Source organism: Odontesthes bonariensis, chromosome 3 (assembly GCF_027942865.1).
Source record: "Odontesthes bonariensis isolate fOdoBon6 chromosome 3, fOdoBon6.hap1, whole genome shotgun sequence".
In the NCBI taxonomy this organism is placed as follows: Eukaryota; Metazoa; Chordata; class Actinopteri; order Atheriniformes; family Atherinopsidae; genus Odontesthes; species Odontesthes bonariensis.
This window is the reverse complement of record NC_134508.1, coordinates 11,364,034-11,380,294: the sequence shown is the minus strand read 5'-3', so window position 1 is coordinate 11,380,294 and position 16,261 is coordinate 11,364,034. Positions and strand designations below refer to the sequence as shown.

The window sequence follows — 16,261 nt, the reverse complement described above, 5'->3', positions numbered from 1 at the left end:
TGTAAATAAATGATACAAGCGGCACAGGAACAAGACTCCTGCATGCGTATTGTCCATTTGTGAGCATGCGTGTGTACTTTTACATTCACGCCCTGCAGTAAAATGATCTCTGCTCATTTGGCTCCCTGAATGAACTGTCATACAGACTGAAATATGATGGCCAGGCCCCGTCTTCAACATGACAAAATAGAGCAGATACTTAAATGCCATATGTTAAGCTTTTGCCCCTATAGGATAGGGATTAGGCAGTACCCTTTATAGCATTGGATATAATGTTTGGAATATGTCAGAAAGATAATAATTTGAAAAGCCATTTCAGTTTTCCCCAGCACAAAAACATTCTAGTTTCTTTTTTCATTTCCACACGATTTCCCTTCACAATTTGAAATTCTGGCATCGCAATTTCAATCACAAAACATGGAGGATGAAACCAAAACTTGAGATGTTTTTATTCTTACTGACCCAAGATCAGCCTCTGCTCAGAACAGATTCTACTAATTATTAGAATTACTGGAAGGTTGGCTGAGGGTAATTCCAGACAACTTCTTAACCCTTTAGATGAGGACTGAAATGTCCTCAGGGAAGCATCTAAATCAGATGCTGCTAACATCAATATACAGGAAAGACACTGATGTATATCAGCTCGCACCTTTAGTGTCTCTGTCGGGAGTAATGAGCATTACCCTGCATATCAATAATTACAGTTTATCTCTGAAATAATACACTCCTCACTTTGTTGAATTTGTGGAAAAACACAATGTGTTGGTGCCCTTTTTAATGTTCAACATCTTAAAATAGCTTCACTTTTCACATTTTAGAAAATATTAGTCGTCATACTGATATTGTCAGACAAGAGAGGATGTTAATGTGTCTGAAAAGGCACAAATAATACACGTTTAATGTGATCATATTCGTTTCTTATTTTATTTAGAGTACGTATCCATTATTTCTATTTTCCTGCACTTTCTCATCTGTTCTGTAAGCTCACACAGGCACCGGTTCTCTGAAGCAGAGATGGGGGCCATTACAGAGTGTGCATCCAGTTCATCACAGACACCAAATTGAATCTCGGATGTCAGCAGATGTGGTCCAAACTATATTTACTGCCTCCCTCAAGAGAACAGCTGTTTTTATTTAGCAGATAAATAATAAGATGGAGGAAGGGATTAATGAATACATGTGTGCCAATTAAGACAAACAAAAGGATGGGGGAGGAACAAGAGCGAGATGTATGACAGCGTCGCTGCTCACCGGCTGTGGGGTGGCTTTGGGCTCTGTGGACTTGACATGAAGATGCGTCATCATAGCTTGCAGACGCTCTTTGTCTTTTGCTAGCTGTAATGAGAAGGGAGAAAAAACAGCGTTTTTTTTTTTTAAGAGCACACACAAACACACACACAAAATCTATTTCTGTGGCTTTATACTAAAGACATCTTTAACAATGAATGTATATGAACACAATTTAACTTTTGGATTATTTCATTATTTGTTTTCAAAACGCCCGTGGAAGCTGTCAACAAGTCTGCACCTCTGACAAACTCAATTCTGACTGCAAGTCAGAGAGAAAATCTACTGTGTCTCATTCCCTTACATAAGCCCAAGTTCTTTCTACCTTTCTGAAACTCAGTGCTGTCTCAGCTGCCAGCTTAAATTATGGTGACAGGCTGCAGACAGAGGAAGTGTGTGTTTGGTAAACCCTCTCCGATCCCTTCGGATGATAAACCTCCAGAGCAGAAACAAGACATTGGCATGAAGGAAGGTATGAGCATCTTAAATCTCATAGTTTAGGATCAACGTCTTGTAAAACATAACCGTTTTACACTCATTATCAGTCATTTTGGGGCTATTACATTGCTAGTATGTGAACCACAAGTGAACAATGCCCGTGGTCTGGAACACATTAGTTTGGATTCTCACTGTATTTGCTTTGCAACTGTTGCAGAAGCTAATAAGTCAAAATATTTGCTTCATGAAATGATTTGTTTAATTTCCCCCTGAAAAACCAATAAATAACTTCAGATTTGCATTAGCAATGACAGTGATGTTATTACAGTGAACCATGTATTTTTACACGAGTAGATGCTTAATATAAACATGCATATTTTTCTTTCTAGCAGAAAAAACAGAATTATACGTCCACTCGTCGGGGACAAGGTATTAAAAGTGCAGTTTTCTGCAGTGGGCAACAATAACCTTTCTGTTCCTCTAACCGACTAAACACTGACTGCCTATCCACACGACGCTGCCGACTCATTTCACCAAGTGTTTTATTGTTGGTGCCAAACAGTTAAAAGTCATAAATAACTTTAAAACCCAGTAAAATTCAAAATGTAATTATCTTCTCTGCTTAGCCCCAGGCTCTTCATATATCTTTTCCTGGCTGTCATGCATACATAACACATTTTTAATGACTGGTTACTAGCACATGTACAAAATTATTTCACCCCCACCCTTCCATGAGTGACCCTATGGCTGATATCAGACAGACGGGGAGGGATTCAACAGAGTCTAAGGAAGTGTCAGAAGAACACACAAAAATTTTTGGGCGATAACAACCGCTGGGACAATACCTGCAGCTCCAGCTGTTGTACGACCTGCATTTGCACCCGACACTGGGCCGTGCTCCTGTCGTCCAGGGCGTGCTCATTGTTAAGATGCCTGGAAAACCAAAAACAGAGAAAATGGGGGGGGACTGATGTCAATTACCTTCCAGAAACATTTTTGGGATGCAAAGAAGGAAAGTCCTATAATATCTGCTTTAGTGCTTAATCTGGTAACGTTTCTTTAAATGCTGCCGCAGTGATTACATGTGCAGTGGAAGAAGAAACACTTCTTTAAATGTATAAGTATGACGATCAATATTTCATGATAGTCCTGTCTTGCTCTTACAGTTTGCTGATAAGTGGGATGATTGAAGAATTTCAGGTTGGATACCTTTGCTAAATTATGCACCGATGCCCTAATGCCATTTCTTCTCACTGCAGCTCTGCCTTGCTTGGTTGAATTAGCCTCCTTTCATTTTTCTATTTTTTTTTTGGTGTGCGAGCGTGTGTTTTGATTGTTAATTTTATCATTAAAATGAAAAGAATTCAAATAAAGCCAGACCAAATGTAGAGGACAACAGGACAAGGAGATGGGATCTGTCACAAACTTGAATTATGGACATAATTATGTGCGATTATTTTATTCAGGAAAGATGTTCTCTTTTCCAGCGCATTTATAACTAATCTAAATAAGTAGCTCGCCGGGTAGCAGACAGGGTTTTTTTTCCTGTGATTTATATAAAATGGTGGAGATAAGGTTCACGAGTGAAGGAAATATGATTGGAGGAATTTTATCAGCTGCCGCATGAATTACTGTTTGAAAATGCTTATGCAGGGGCATTTCATTAATCATTTAATCATAATCCGAGCAGGATGTTTGAACTGATTTCACAAATACCCTTTCATTTCACTACTTCATTATGCTCGCTAATGGATCCAATATATTATATATATCATAAATTATATCGCATCTGCGGTGACCATGTAGGTCACTGTCACCAAGCACGTCTGCGTGTGCACAAAGTGGCGCAGGCAGATGGGAGAAAGGTGAGTAACGCGTCTTCCTCTACGTGTTCACTTTTTCTGTCATTTACCGCAAATCAAAAATAGCCACGGTCAACCTGCAAAAGGCACGGAGGCAGCGGTGGCTTTATGATGGCCCAATAAATTTGATGGCTTTTTTTTTTTTTTAATGTTCACACAACACATTTGTGCATTAAACACCACATTTACACTCAGAAAACAGACGTACGAAAGGACGGAAAATTGATGGCGTGCAGCTGCGGAACGTTCAACCTTGAGGTGAGCGATTTAAATCTTCATGGGAAATGTAGACTCCCCTTTTCAGGTCCACCTATTGTGTTTTGATAACACTTTTTTTTTTCTTCCCAGAATGACTGATACACATTCATCACTTGAAGTTAATTATCGTGGCAAAAAAATTAAAAAATTAAAAGACGCGTTTAAGGTAAGCGTGGCCAATAAACCCCCTCGCTGGAATCAATTCCGACTCCTCTGGGCTTTCCAATTGTCTGAATCAAATAAATGCCCGTTTAATTAAGAAGGTCGAAAAATGAAACTGGTAAACATTTCAGGACATCTTACTAAATTTCAAAGAAGAAAATAATAGGTAAAGACATTTCAACTCCAATTTAACTGGCACAGAGTGAAATTTCAATGAAGAGTGGCCTACGTGAGCAGCTTTGGAATTTCTCTGTTCATACGAGACGTGCCCTGCTTCTTTTCATCCTTTGTTACATTCCACTTTATTTCTCCTAATGACATGGAGAGTCACAGTGCATAATTAATAGGAAATGAAATATTCAAATGGCCCTAATGCAGCCTTGAGAGGAGTGTCTGGACATGGGAGCAGGGGATACGGGGAATTGACATCGGGAGAGACTATGAACGTTGGCATGTGTCACTATCTGAACTTCAAATGAAGCCACTTTTAAAAGCTCTCTGGCAGGATGACAGACTGATGTAAATTGCCACAATAAAACAATTTAAACAGATATTCACACAGTCGGCTTTTTACATATCAGTTAGTTTGCCTTTTTTTTTTCTCACCCCCCCTCTCACCGTTTCTAATTATATGAGCCAGAGCCACAGCTTAAGGGTGTCTCTGAGGAAGGTTTTATCTTCCCCAAAGCTGGATGGAGCTTAAATTAAATGCACACATCTGTACGTTAGTATTTACATTTTAAATGCGCTGGGAATTTCTGCACAAATTTTTGATGTTTAAAAAAAATGACAACTTATTTTTATATTCGATATAGAACGTAGTTTTTATCCCAGAAACTAGTTCATTCATTTTGATTGAACTTATTCTCATGTTTGCAGAACTCAGAGCAGTTAGAAAGCAGTGAGGGCTTGCTGTTGAGGTGTGAGGGATTCGGGTTTTTTTTTTGTGGTTTGAGCGCACGGACAGAGCAGCACTAGAGGGCACTGCCGTGTTTCGCTGGCTCTGACCTCTGACTGGACACTGAAGAGAAGGGTCTTGACCCTTGTAAAAAACACCAGGCTCTGCTATGAACCCGGCCCGCCCCTCTGCGTGCTGAACCCGAAAAACAGGAACAGGGATTTGGTGCTTTGTATTTATCAAGATTGTGCGTGTAGGTATGTCATGTTTTCTTTAAAAGATAAAATAAATACACACACAGTTTAAAACAACATTTCAGTCCAGTGTTAGTTGTTACTGTTGGCATGTGGAGCTGAAATCTGTTTGACATTAGAGTCCTCCTCACCTCTCTGTCTCCCAGTACGCTGTGTTCTGCTGACTACACTCTCACACACACACTCACCTCTCTTTAGTTATATTTGCAACCTTAGGAGACTTTGGAAGGAGCATTATAACGTCTGATGTATTCTTTGTTTTTATTTTTGATTCTTCTTGGAGGCCTGCAGTATCAGTTGCTGGGCTTCATGTGGAAGTGCTTAAGGGTTTGAGAGTTAACACCTTGGTGAGCTGCTCGCACTCTCGCCTGCTGTTAAACAAAGGCAGCTTTGTGGAGACTCTCCCCAAATGTTTTCTTAACATGTTCCAAGCGGTTTGAGCAGGCAACTAAAGTAAACAAGATGTTGCCATGATAAAAACACTTGTAAAAACATAGTTGAGTGCACTTAGTGACTTTTTAAGGCAGAGCTCCACCGGGCACACTGACTTGAATTCTCTTCAGTTCTATAAACAAAGGGTGAGGCAATGTCAGAACACAATAAATAATGATAGATTTAAACAGGCACTCCCTAATCTGAAATATGTATGAAAATGTGTGTGTGTGTGTGTGTAACACATGGTTTAATAACTCAGTGTCAGAGGATGTTTATAAAATTAAAATAGCAATACATTTATTTTATTTTTTACAGAAACTGTGCTACCATACGATAAACACTGCACGACGAGATGAGCATTTTGAATACATGCCGGTTTGAAGTGGGTTCATGGACACAATCAAAAGAAAATTTAAGATGTTGAGGAAAAAGGTCAACACATTTCGCAGTCTTTGAGGCAGTCCTCTGCAGCACCTTTTTCTCATGTGTCTGTGAGGAAACTATGTGTTCGCCGAGTGCTTGTTTTAGGATAATGGAATTGTGTCATATCTTGTTTAAAGTGCGACTAATCCGGGGTGACAGTGAGCCATTGATCTGCTGCCACAACAAAGATGTTTTCATCCTCTCCGTAACCATGGCTCTGTTATGTGTTGGATTACCTAGAGCGCACTGCACACAGGGTTGATTAGTAAACCAGGGCTCTGACTCAAACAGGGAGTTGGAGAGCAAAACAAGGGGCCCATGTCAGGCTGGACAGAGTCCAACCGGCTGTACAGTACACACTGTAAAGATGCTGCAAAGAACAGCAAGTGAAGCCGACTTGGATTAAGCAATTTACACATTAGTCAATTTTTTTTTTTTTTTTTTAAAGAGCCATGTTTGCAGTCAGTTAAATCAACTGCAAAGCTAGTCACATATGTACAGCTGGAGGCAGAAGGGCAAACATAAAAGAAGGACGGGGAGCTGAACAAGAAGACAGGAGTCCTTCTGTCCAGTGACAAGGGCAAACATGCAGGGCTCCCTAAGTGTGAGCTGCCACAGATAAACATCCTACCGTTGTTTGTTTGGGAAAAATGGCCACCATCACCATAGGAACTGCGCTTATCACAGGAATTAGAGGCCCATGCAGTTCCCAGAAGGAGACCCCACCACAGTACCCTTTTTCCAAAAGAGGGCCAACCCAGACTCAGAGATAACAACCAGCTGCACCTGCAGTGCCTCTGTGTTGCCAGGGGTCTAAAACGTGCAATCGACCCCAAATAAGAGGACAAACAAACTGTGATAGAAACATACCTCCAACTATGACTTTTACTTACTTGAGGAATGACTGGAAATCATCAAAAACTGCCTCACACCCAGGCCACTTGCAGACACCGTGGCCATAGAGAGGGTGACTGTGGTGGGAAGGCTCTTCCAGCGTCGACCTGGAGGAAGGATTAAGAAAGAAAGTTATCAACAAAAACCCATCGCAACACGACAAAAGGTGGAAGATGATGGTTTCTCCTGTTAATCCGAAGCCTCCCTGTGTGTACTGTATCTTGTTTTCACATGAAAATATTGACTTCTACTTGATCTGTGAACCTTGGGCTTTGTGGAATCAGTGTACCTGTGTGATAGTTGCTCTGCTTTTTAGAAGGGGGGGAACTCTTGTTGTGAAAGCACAACCAAATCAATATGTAATTATTAAGTATCACTGAGCCATGTTGCAATTCACTTTGATCAGGACGGCTAGGGGGCTCCCAATGTTGCTGCTTTTCTAGTGCTGCCTGCTGCATCATGTCCCACAGCCCACCTGGAGGAGTCTGCAACACAATATGAAACCCCTACTTTCACACCGTGCACAAACTGTAAACATCCCCGCCTGGTATCAATTTATCTCCTGACCAATTCATGTCACCAGGGGCTGACAAGAATGCATCTATGGGGAGCGTATGGCTTGGTACAATCAGTCTAAATAGCAGGAACATCCCTGAAAAACAAACTTTACAACATCTTCCATATGGCGAGAGGCGTGGAACCACAGCTAACCACAATCAGAGCTGAGAGAAAGCGGCCTCTGTCTGCTAAGAGAGCGAGACAGGCAGCCATATGGACACAGGCACTATACAAGACACACAACTTTCAGATACAAGAGCCTGGGGGACTGGCCTATATTGCTACCACCTGTGCTTCTGCCGGCTCGTGAGCACAATACTGCTGCTTCTTCTCCAGTGTGAGCCCTGCTCTCTAAGACAGCGGGACAGATAAGGAGATTCATTGCACAACAAACTGTTGTGTTGCCACATGAGAATAACTCCGAGAGCCCTAAAATCTCATTGATATGCATATATCCAATAAGAAATAATGTTCGTTTCTGCTCTGCTACAGTAGGGGATTACTTTTAGGTCAGAAAGGGAGAAATAAATACTGAAAATCACATCGGACATTTTCTAGCAACTCCTCCGTTTGGTGCGATTTCAAAATTGATCCAAAAACAAATTTGTGAAAAGGAAACTTCACAAGGTGTGGCAGTTTCTTTCTTTTTAAACAAGCCGGCAATCGGATTAAAATCTCATTTGTATCAATGTTAGCAAAGCTGTATCTCAAGTAGGAAATTTTAAAGGTCATCACGGGTTTCCTTGTGTTATAATTACTTGCTTAAGAGTTCACATTGTTCATAACATGTGATAATTGCATTGCAATTAGGAAGCAGTCAAGCATTCATGAATGCGGTTAGCAGCTTTTTTTCCCTCCCTCTTTCAAAAATCGGATTTTTTTTCTCTTTATTCAATTATGAATTATGCATTCGCATTAAAGACCTCTGTTTGGATACAGCTAATAAATAGATGGCTGACGACCATTTATAATGAGTTTTTGAAAAGGAAATTTGTGGACTGGTGAAGGTAGCGCTGCTTTTTAATTTAAAGAGATCTTTTTAGAATTCTTTGTGAGGAGGCTTGTTGGTTAATTCTGTATTAATAAGATATTGAAATGTGGAGTGGGCTGCGAGTCAGCGCGCACAAAGCGCTGTGAGGGGCTGGCGGCTGAGGAACCCTTTTAAATAGTGGATGGCTAAACAGTGGTAAATGACAGAATTTACACCAAATGAGCGACATTAGTGTAATAGGAGAAGAGTGGAATTCATGGGGTTTTCTCCCATTTGAGGACATGTTCTTAAAAAAGAAAAAAAAAGATCAGCAGTTCCCCGCGTTGCGTTAAATTTCACTTGCACCTATGACGGTTCTGTCAGGATGTTATTATTGTCAGGCGGCCCGGGGGAAGAACACTCCAATGATCTTGTAACAGCGATGAGGAAAAACCATGTCATCAGCTTTCTTTAGAGGAGCAGGAACATTAAAGTGCACGTGGACGTGGACAGGCAGAGCGCGAACCTCCCAGGTGTTGCATGGTGTTTATGTGTGGACGGACGGGAGCGCCTGCGCATAAAGATGATTCCGACAGCTGCTGGCCAGTAGTTTTCTAGCTCACTTACTTTGATTAGATGCTTTGGGCCATAAACAAGTCAAGATCTATGGCATCCTGTGCTGATGGACTCAATCTATCGGCAAAAAATGAAAAGATTTATGTCTACCATGCTAGGTCAAGAGTCTAGCCCTAGTATATCACCTCACTGTTGGTATAGTTGGCATCTTCCTTCATGTTCTCCCCCTCCAATCTCCACCCATAACTAGTGCCCTCCCCGCTTTAAGTCCCCTGGTCTGTCCTGGACCCTCCTTTTGGTACTGCTGCATGCTTTACGCCTAAATGATTTAATTAGCATTTTTTTCCTGGTGTAAGACAAATGAAAGGCGAGAGAGAGATGGCAGAGCTGTGCCAAATCTGATTATTTATCTCCTTAACAGATTGCTGTGTTACAGTCCCTGAGCTGTGGTTACTGATGGTTGTTGGGAAGTAAAGTGGGCCAAGTGCTTTGTGAGGCCGCTCCCTCTTTACAAAGCTGATGCAGCACCGTGTTGGGAATTTGTGTCAGATACAGATCAGGCACGTTTGATTTAAAAAAGCAAATCACTGAATAAAGATGACCTGGCTCACAGGGGTATATCTCTATCTGTGCATCACTTTACGTCGACGGGGGAAACAACACGCTCTGACATATTGAGTGACTCAGGCTCTGGTCATATCCTGGATGTTATTCAGACAAACAGAAGTCCCAGCCTGCCTTGCCAGGGTGTTTTTTGAAACAACTAAAAGCAGGAACACGTGCCTCATCTTTGGTGTGTCAAGCCGGCAGTGATTGAATTTCTCCTCCTTCCTTAAGACGGAAGCGCAAAGCCGGTGAGTGATTCCTGTGGATGCACTTAAGGTTTTAGTTGCAGGCGTCGTTGTGCCTGGGCAGATTTTATATGACACATGAAACTAACTACATGGTACTTAGGCCCTGCTGTAAACCAATCTGAAGCCAGTCGGGAAAACAGGCCCATCAGCAGAGAGGCTTGTTTCTGTTGCATGACAAAAGGACTTGCAAAACCGCATCAATTAAAAGTTCATTAAGTTCAGCACTGGGGGGGATGAGTGGATGCTCTCTATTTACGCCCAGGCCGGCCCATCCCATTATCTTCAACCTGATTATTCAAATCCCCAGATTATAACACAGACGTTTTCTCAGAGCCTTGCTTAGAATAATCATACTTAATAATATTTCATTTTTCTTCCCATAGAGTCTGATTAGAATTGAGTGCGCATCATCAAAAGAAAAAGCTGGGGATAGTTTATGTGCTCCCGAATTAACACAAGAAAGGATTATTGGTTGTGTGAATCTCGATCAGCATCATTCACTATTTAATAGGGAATGTTTTGTGTTCACTTTGTATCACTCGTCTTTCTACGTAGTTGCACGTTTGAAACTCGGGGCAGGTAATCCACTTCCGTGAACAGATGGGGTGGATGAGAATCACCTGCTTGGTTTTCTGACAGATCTAAGATACTGCGAGAATATTCAGACTGAGACTGCCTTCTTCACTTAAGCCCGTGTTAAACTGCTGCTGACATCTTCTTTAATCTCTGACAGTCAGAGCGAGGCAGAGGGGCTGCCAGCTCTCGTGTTATGTCTTCTCCGATGTTTCATGGAGCCTTCAGCTGAGGCTGCTTCATGCCTTTTGCTGCCATCGGTGCTCACCTTGTTTGAGACGATGTTCGATGGAGTGAGCAAGTCGATATCCTCCACTGTGATTTGTCTGACTCTATACAAAAAAAACTAGACTTTCAGCCAGCTGCTGGATAACAGACTGGAAGCCTGTGGATACTGTTATCTGTGGGAACATCGCCCTTTCTTTTCACTTTTATCCACAGACTGTGCTGAAACTTGAAAACGGTGAAAAAAGGACGAGTCTACCCAGGTAAAGCTGAAACCACTTGAAAAGAAATAGCAGCTCTCTAGAAAAGCAGAGCACATCCTCTTGGTGTCACTCGCATCATCTCGACAACCCCTCGTGTCCCTCCCCACTCGCCAGCCCCTCTCCACCTCCAGAGGCCTGCTGGTTTACTGTGCTAAGCATGTTTTCATCGGCATTGCTTTCATACCGGCGCGCAGGTTTTGATCACAGTAACACAAGTCTGATGTTATGCAGTGAGCTCATGTGTGCCTGGAGGCTCCTCGCTCACAGTTCAAAGATCAGGCTTTTGTGCAAGAAAACAAGCAAGCGTGAAAGATGCCAAATTAATCCCTTCCTTAAAGACAAGCTCACTCATATAACTCGGGGGGCTTTTACAGATGATTCAGCCATGTTTTGAAAATATGATACACCCTGTGTATTTGTTTGTTTTTTTCCCCATTGTATAATAGCTTTCTGTTCTTGTTATGTTTTATTTCACTTCTAAACTGACAAGTTAATGCTACATGTCAACAGATTCCTAGTTTATGGGGAAATATATTTTTTTACTTTTAGGAAAAGATACTAATGATGTAAATGCTCTCAGGAAAAAGCTGCACTTTTGCCAAAATTCCCCTTTATTATTAAGTAACCTGATGCCATTTCAACTGATCTCTTTTTCCAAATCACGATATTCCCCCCAGGTGTACACCTGAAAAGGCCAGGTGCAGAAAGCCTCATGAATACTTACTAACGTTCAATGAATAATATCTTTTCCTCTCTATGGGGGCATTGACTGAAGCCGTGGGGAAAAAAAGTCTCGATTTAAACCGAAACACAGAGATAAACACCAACAATTGCCGGCGTGCCCGGGGCGACTAAAACCCTGTGTTTGGGGAAGTGGGATCAGGCAAGTGAAAATAATCATAATGACTTCATTTATTTTTCTGTATTAAACACTTTGTAGTTGTTAACCGTTCATGATGGTCTGACACGAGTCTGTCCACCAATCACAGGCTACATTCACAACTTGTGGACCACTCAGAGCCTTTCATTTCTCACTGCGGCATGTACAAACACACAAACACACAGGACAATGGAATAAGGAGCAACCAGCTGAGAAATTGAGAATCGAGACACAAGACTTAATAATTCCATAAACGTTTACGAGTTTTGGCCCAAATCTCCAACAACTGAAACTGTCAACATGCAGAAAACTGTCAGCATAATTGTTTTAGCATATTAACCCAACAAGCAGATTTTAAAAACAGAGTCTCTAACCGACTTATTGGTTGAAAAGTCCCTTTCCATGTGGCTGACATCTATGCTGGTGAGCATGTAAAACCAAATTTACTAGATTTCCGATTTCTGAACTAAAAACATGAAAACTTGTTACTTTTTTTTTTTTTTTACCAGAAACAGCACATTAAAATCTGTAACTTGACTCTCCGAGTATTAAGAGCAACTTTACTTCTATAAATGCCCAAATATTCACGTTTCTAAATCAAATCTTTCTCAGGATATCATACTTGGATAAATCTTCACATGGTATATTTTGTACCTTAAAGAATTTTAACTGTTCAAACCCCAGTTATTTTTTTCACATTATTTTTTTGGTATGCTTGACTGCTGGGCAAGCGAAACATGTCAGTCACTTTCCCAAAGAACAAGTGGATGAAAAAGCCCTAATATCAAGGGCTGAGATGTATGACTTAACAGCGACGTCTCATATCAACAGACACCAGTTAAAGACAACAAAGACTGATTCAGAAAATCATGAATTTTCAGCCTCTTTACTGACCCAAGGTCTCATGCAAAAACTGCAAGACACATGCAAATAAGATAAATAAATAAAGGGGGAAGAGAAAGAAGGCGGCTCACCCTTCTCTCTTGTGAGTCATGTACTGCCCGTTGGTGGCAGCATGCTGGTTGAGGTGGGGGTTCTTTGGCGGTGCCGGGGAGGACAGGTCAAGGCCTCGGTGGCCGTTGTTGTTGCTGTTGTTCTGCTCCTCCTTCACATGAACATTAGTCACTTCTTTCCACAGTTGTTGCAGCTCTGCTGGAATCATGCCTGAGACAAACAAATTGGATAATTAAATCAATTAACAGCTAATCCAACTCTCTTCTTCATCACCTAATTAAATCAAAGCATCTGTAAACAAAGCCAAGTATTAATTAGAAAATACTCCACTACAGGGTAATGCACAGAGAGCTCAACACCTCCCTCCCCCCCCCCCCCCAAAGCCTACTTCTCTCCCTCCCTTTTTCCTGTGATCTGAAGCGTGTTTGTATACACAAATCCCTGGCATTCACGCACATTTCATGCCCAAAGTAAATAATTAACATCCAGACAAGGCATGAAATCTGGGTAATCACCATCATTTTCCCCCCCAACAACAGAGATGCGCAGAACACACACAAGAAAAAGTTTACAATGGCAACACTAGAAAACATCCCACCCCTGTCTCCTTGAGAAACAGGACCCTGGGGTAATATTCTCAAAAGCGCATTAATGTGCAAAATACTTAAAGCTCTGCGCCGCCTCCAATTGACACAGACGACTTAAACCTCATTTACCGAGTCAAGCGCACTGCAGCTCTCGTAGCCCTTTGAAAAAAAAGAATCCCTTGAAGACAGAAGACATTTTTCTCTGTATGCTGGAAACGCTCATACAGAGCGGCTGTGTTTATTTCTGCCTCTGAGTGGCGGCAATCCCGGCACTCGGGCCCAGACTTGGGATGAGGTGGGATGATGCTGTGCGTGTGCACCCCACTTTCAGAGAAGAGAAACTTGGTAGGCACACATCACACATTTATCCATCTACTGTAACACACCATTACTGAGCAGGAGAGGTCTGTTTTCATGTCACACAAACGAGGGAAACGCTGATATGAAGCCGATAGAAGATAAAACCTTGTGTTCGAGAACCTGTGGCTACTCGTCTTATCAGTCTAGACAAAGCGCATCTGGATACGCCTGACATGAATAATAGCAGTATATAAAGTGTGTTCACATGTATTGTTCATTCAAATCTGTGCTGGTAAGCCATATGTGCTAATGGTGAAAGAAGCCCTTGGATATGTGGTGAGTTTAACCACAGAACAAATGGGAGAGACCATTCGTTTTTTATTACAATTAATTAAATCCATTCTCAAAACGAGCACTGGTAAATGAAAGATGATTTGCACATGCTTATCTAGTTGGCTTTATTTTCCCCGGACCCCCCCCCACCTCCTGTTTCTCATCACCAGCTCTATAGATACCAGAAGTGCTTCTTTCAAGCACCAGATTGTAATACATTGTCTGCAAAATGCTTACTCTTAATTTATTCCTGTTGTGGAAAATAACTGTGAGGTGAAGATCTCAATATGATCAGCAAAAATATTTTTAATTTGATAAGCTACTAAAGATTTTAATTATGCTGGTAATGGAGAACATTGGCCTAATGAGGCGGAGGACTCCAGAGAGACTCAGAGGCTAAGAACTGTGAAATGAGTCTGATAGGATTGCTGTAAATTCACACCAGATCGTTTGCATATCAAAGAGCAGGAAATGATTGCAGGACAAATCAATAACCTTTCCACGTTCCAAGGAGCGTCTTTCCTCATTCGAATATTTCAACACACTTGCTCTATTCTGTCCGCCTGCATTTGCCCTTATTCTCTTCAGTGCCTTGATGTGCCCTAATCGAAGTGCACGTCCATGACAGGCCAAACATGCTTAATATTGGAGTCTGTGTTGTAGCATGCTAATCACCGTGTTGTTGCTCTCCAGCTGCATTATCAAAGGACGCATTGTTGTTTTGATGGTATACGAAAATTTGGGGTCGTCTTTTTTTCCCCCGTTTTTCTTTTTCAGAGGGTTTAGAAGGGGAAGGTCAATGCTGATGTGAGTGTCCTGCGCTCTGACAGCGGGAACAATCATTTTCCCCCCACTTGGTGCCCGGTGACAGTGGGCGATGTATTTTTAGCCAGTATGCTTGACAGAGCAGCCCGCACCGGCTCAATTACCCAGCAGTCCAGGTGACCCCGACCCCACTGTTTACTGAGATGAAACCAAGGCAGATAGACTGGCCTGATGAGAGAACTAGCGGAGTGGGACCAACGTGTCTCTCCCCGCATCTACACTGTAGTTTTATTGCTCTTTGCTCGCACCTTCATTCTAAGTGCTGCAATCTAACCCTAACCTCTTCCAACTCAACAACAGCTATGGCTCATGATTCCTCATAAATGACAATAAAATATCATTACACAAATGTCTGACTGGGTATTATATTTTGTGTTTGGACAAAATGCATTGAGTTTCCCTCCATCTGATTACTGTGGGACACATAATGACATTGATCTGTAAGTCCCTTTTCTTGAGTCCCCGGTTTGTCCATCCTTTAAATGCCAGATTGGTTTATCTTTCCGCTTTCCATTTTTCAACACAACTGTTCCACTCATTACGACTGGGAAATACGGACAAGCACTTTAAAAAATGTATGTTGTTGGGACACTTGATTGATCACCGGCCTCCCAACTCAATTTTAACTCTGCAGGTAGCTCTGGCACAGAGACAGGCCGAGCTCTTCAACCTTTTCCTGTCCTTGTCCCCGTGTACCCAGGTGACCATGTTCAAGCAAGCAGAAAGTTGATTTAAGGTTCATAATGACATCAGTTGCAGGCCATCATCCCCCAAATAAAAAATGGCCCCCAGTGCTCCGGGCTCTTTAAACCGCGCTGTTACTTCTCACACACAGTGCCGGTGCCATGGGGGGACAGTGACATCGCTATTAGTTTATTGTTCCATCAGACTGGGACCTTTACTGCACCCCTGTTTATGTTGCCGTAATCACTGGCCTGCTGATATGCACCCCTTAGGCCTGAAATATGTCCTGTCTTAATGCTGCAGGAACTATTACCAGCAGCCCACTGCTGGACGTATCAATCACTGACAGGTCAGCCGCCTTACCCAACGCTGTCCCCGGTGTGCTGCTGCTCTGTGAGCACTTCATGGCTCGCAACATTCTTTGCTTTCACATTACGGACAAATTTGTCTTGTCACTGTCCCACTGGCCTCTCTCGGACAGCTTAAATGATGTTGTACGGCCAGAGGAACTCACTCTCTTGCGGAGCAACCTCTGAGGGTGAGGGTCCAATTTAGTCAGGATGTGCACAAAGACGGGCCATTTCTGCAACACACACATATAGCCACATGTGCAAAGACATGCAAACACACACACCTGAGCAGCCAATGACTCACTTATCAGGTCAAGAGGACAGGCTTTTTGTGAGGCGGGTGAGGGGGGGGGGTGAGGGGGGGTTGGATCAAATTCATATTTATGAGAGCTACATCCTCCCCAAACACATTGTGGTA

The 16,261-nt window shown here is 42.2% G+C and overlaps 1 protein-coding gene across 7 annotated transcripts in view; it reads right to left on the bottom strand.

The window, feature by feature from the left end:
• The window catches only part of foxp1b (forkhead box P1b), a 160,558-nt gene that overhangs the window by 13,640 nt on the left and 130,657 nt on the right, over nucleotides 1-16,261 (bottom strand). For all 7 annotated transcript variants that reach the window (XM_075460260.1, XM_075460259.1, XM_075460265.1 and 4 more), the window contains 4 exons: nucleotides 12,785-12,974; nucleotides 6,911-7,018; nucleotides 2,571-2,658; nucleotides 1,252-1,335 (listed from right to left, as the gene is read on the bottom strand). In XM_075460260.1, the coding sequence (XP_075316375.1) occupies nucleotides 1,252-1,335; nucleotides 2,571-2,658; nucleotides 6,911-7,018; nucleotides 12,785-12,974 (470 nt within the window). The remainder of the gene's footprint in view (nucleotides 1-1,251; nucleotides 1,336-2,570; nucleotides 2,659-6,910; nucleotides 7,019-12,784; nucleotides 12,975-16,261) is intronic.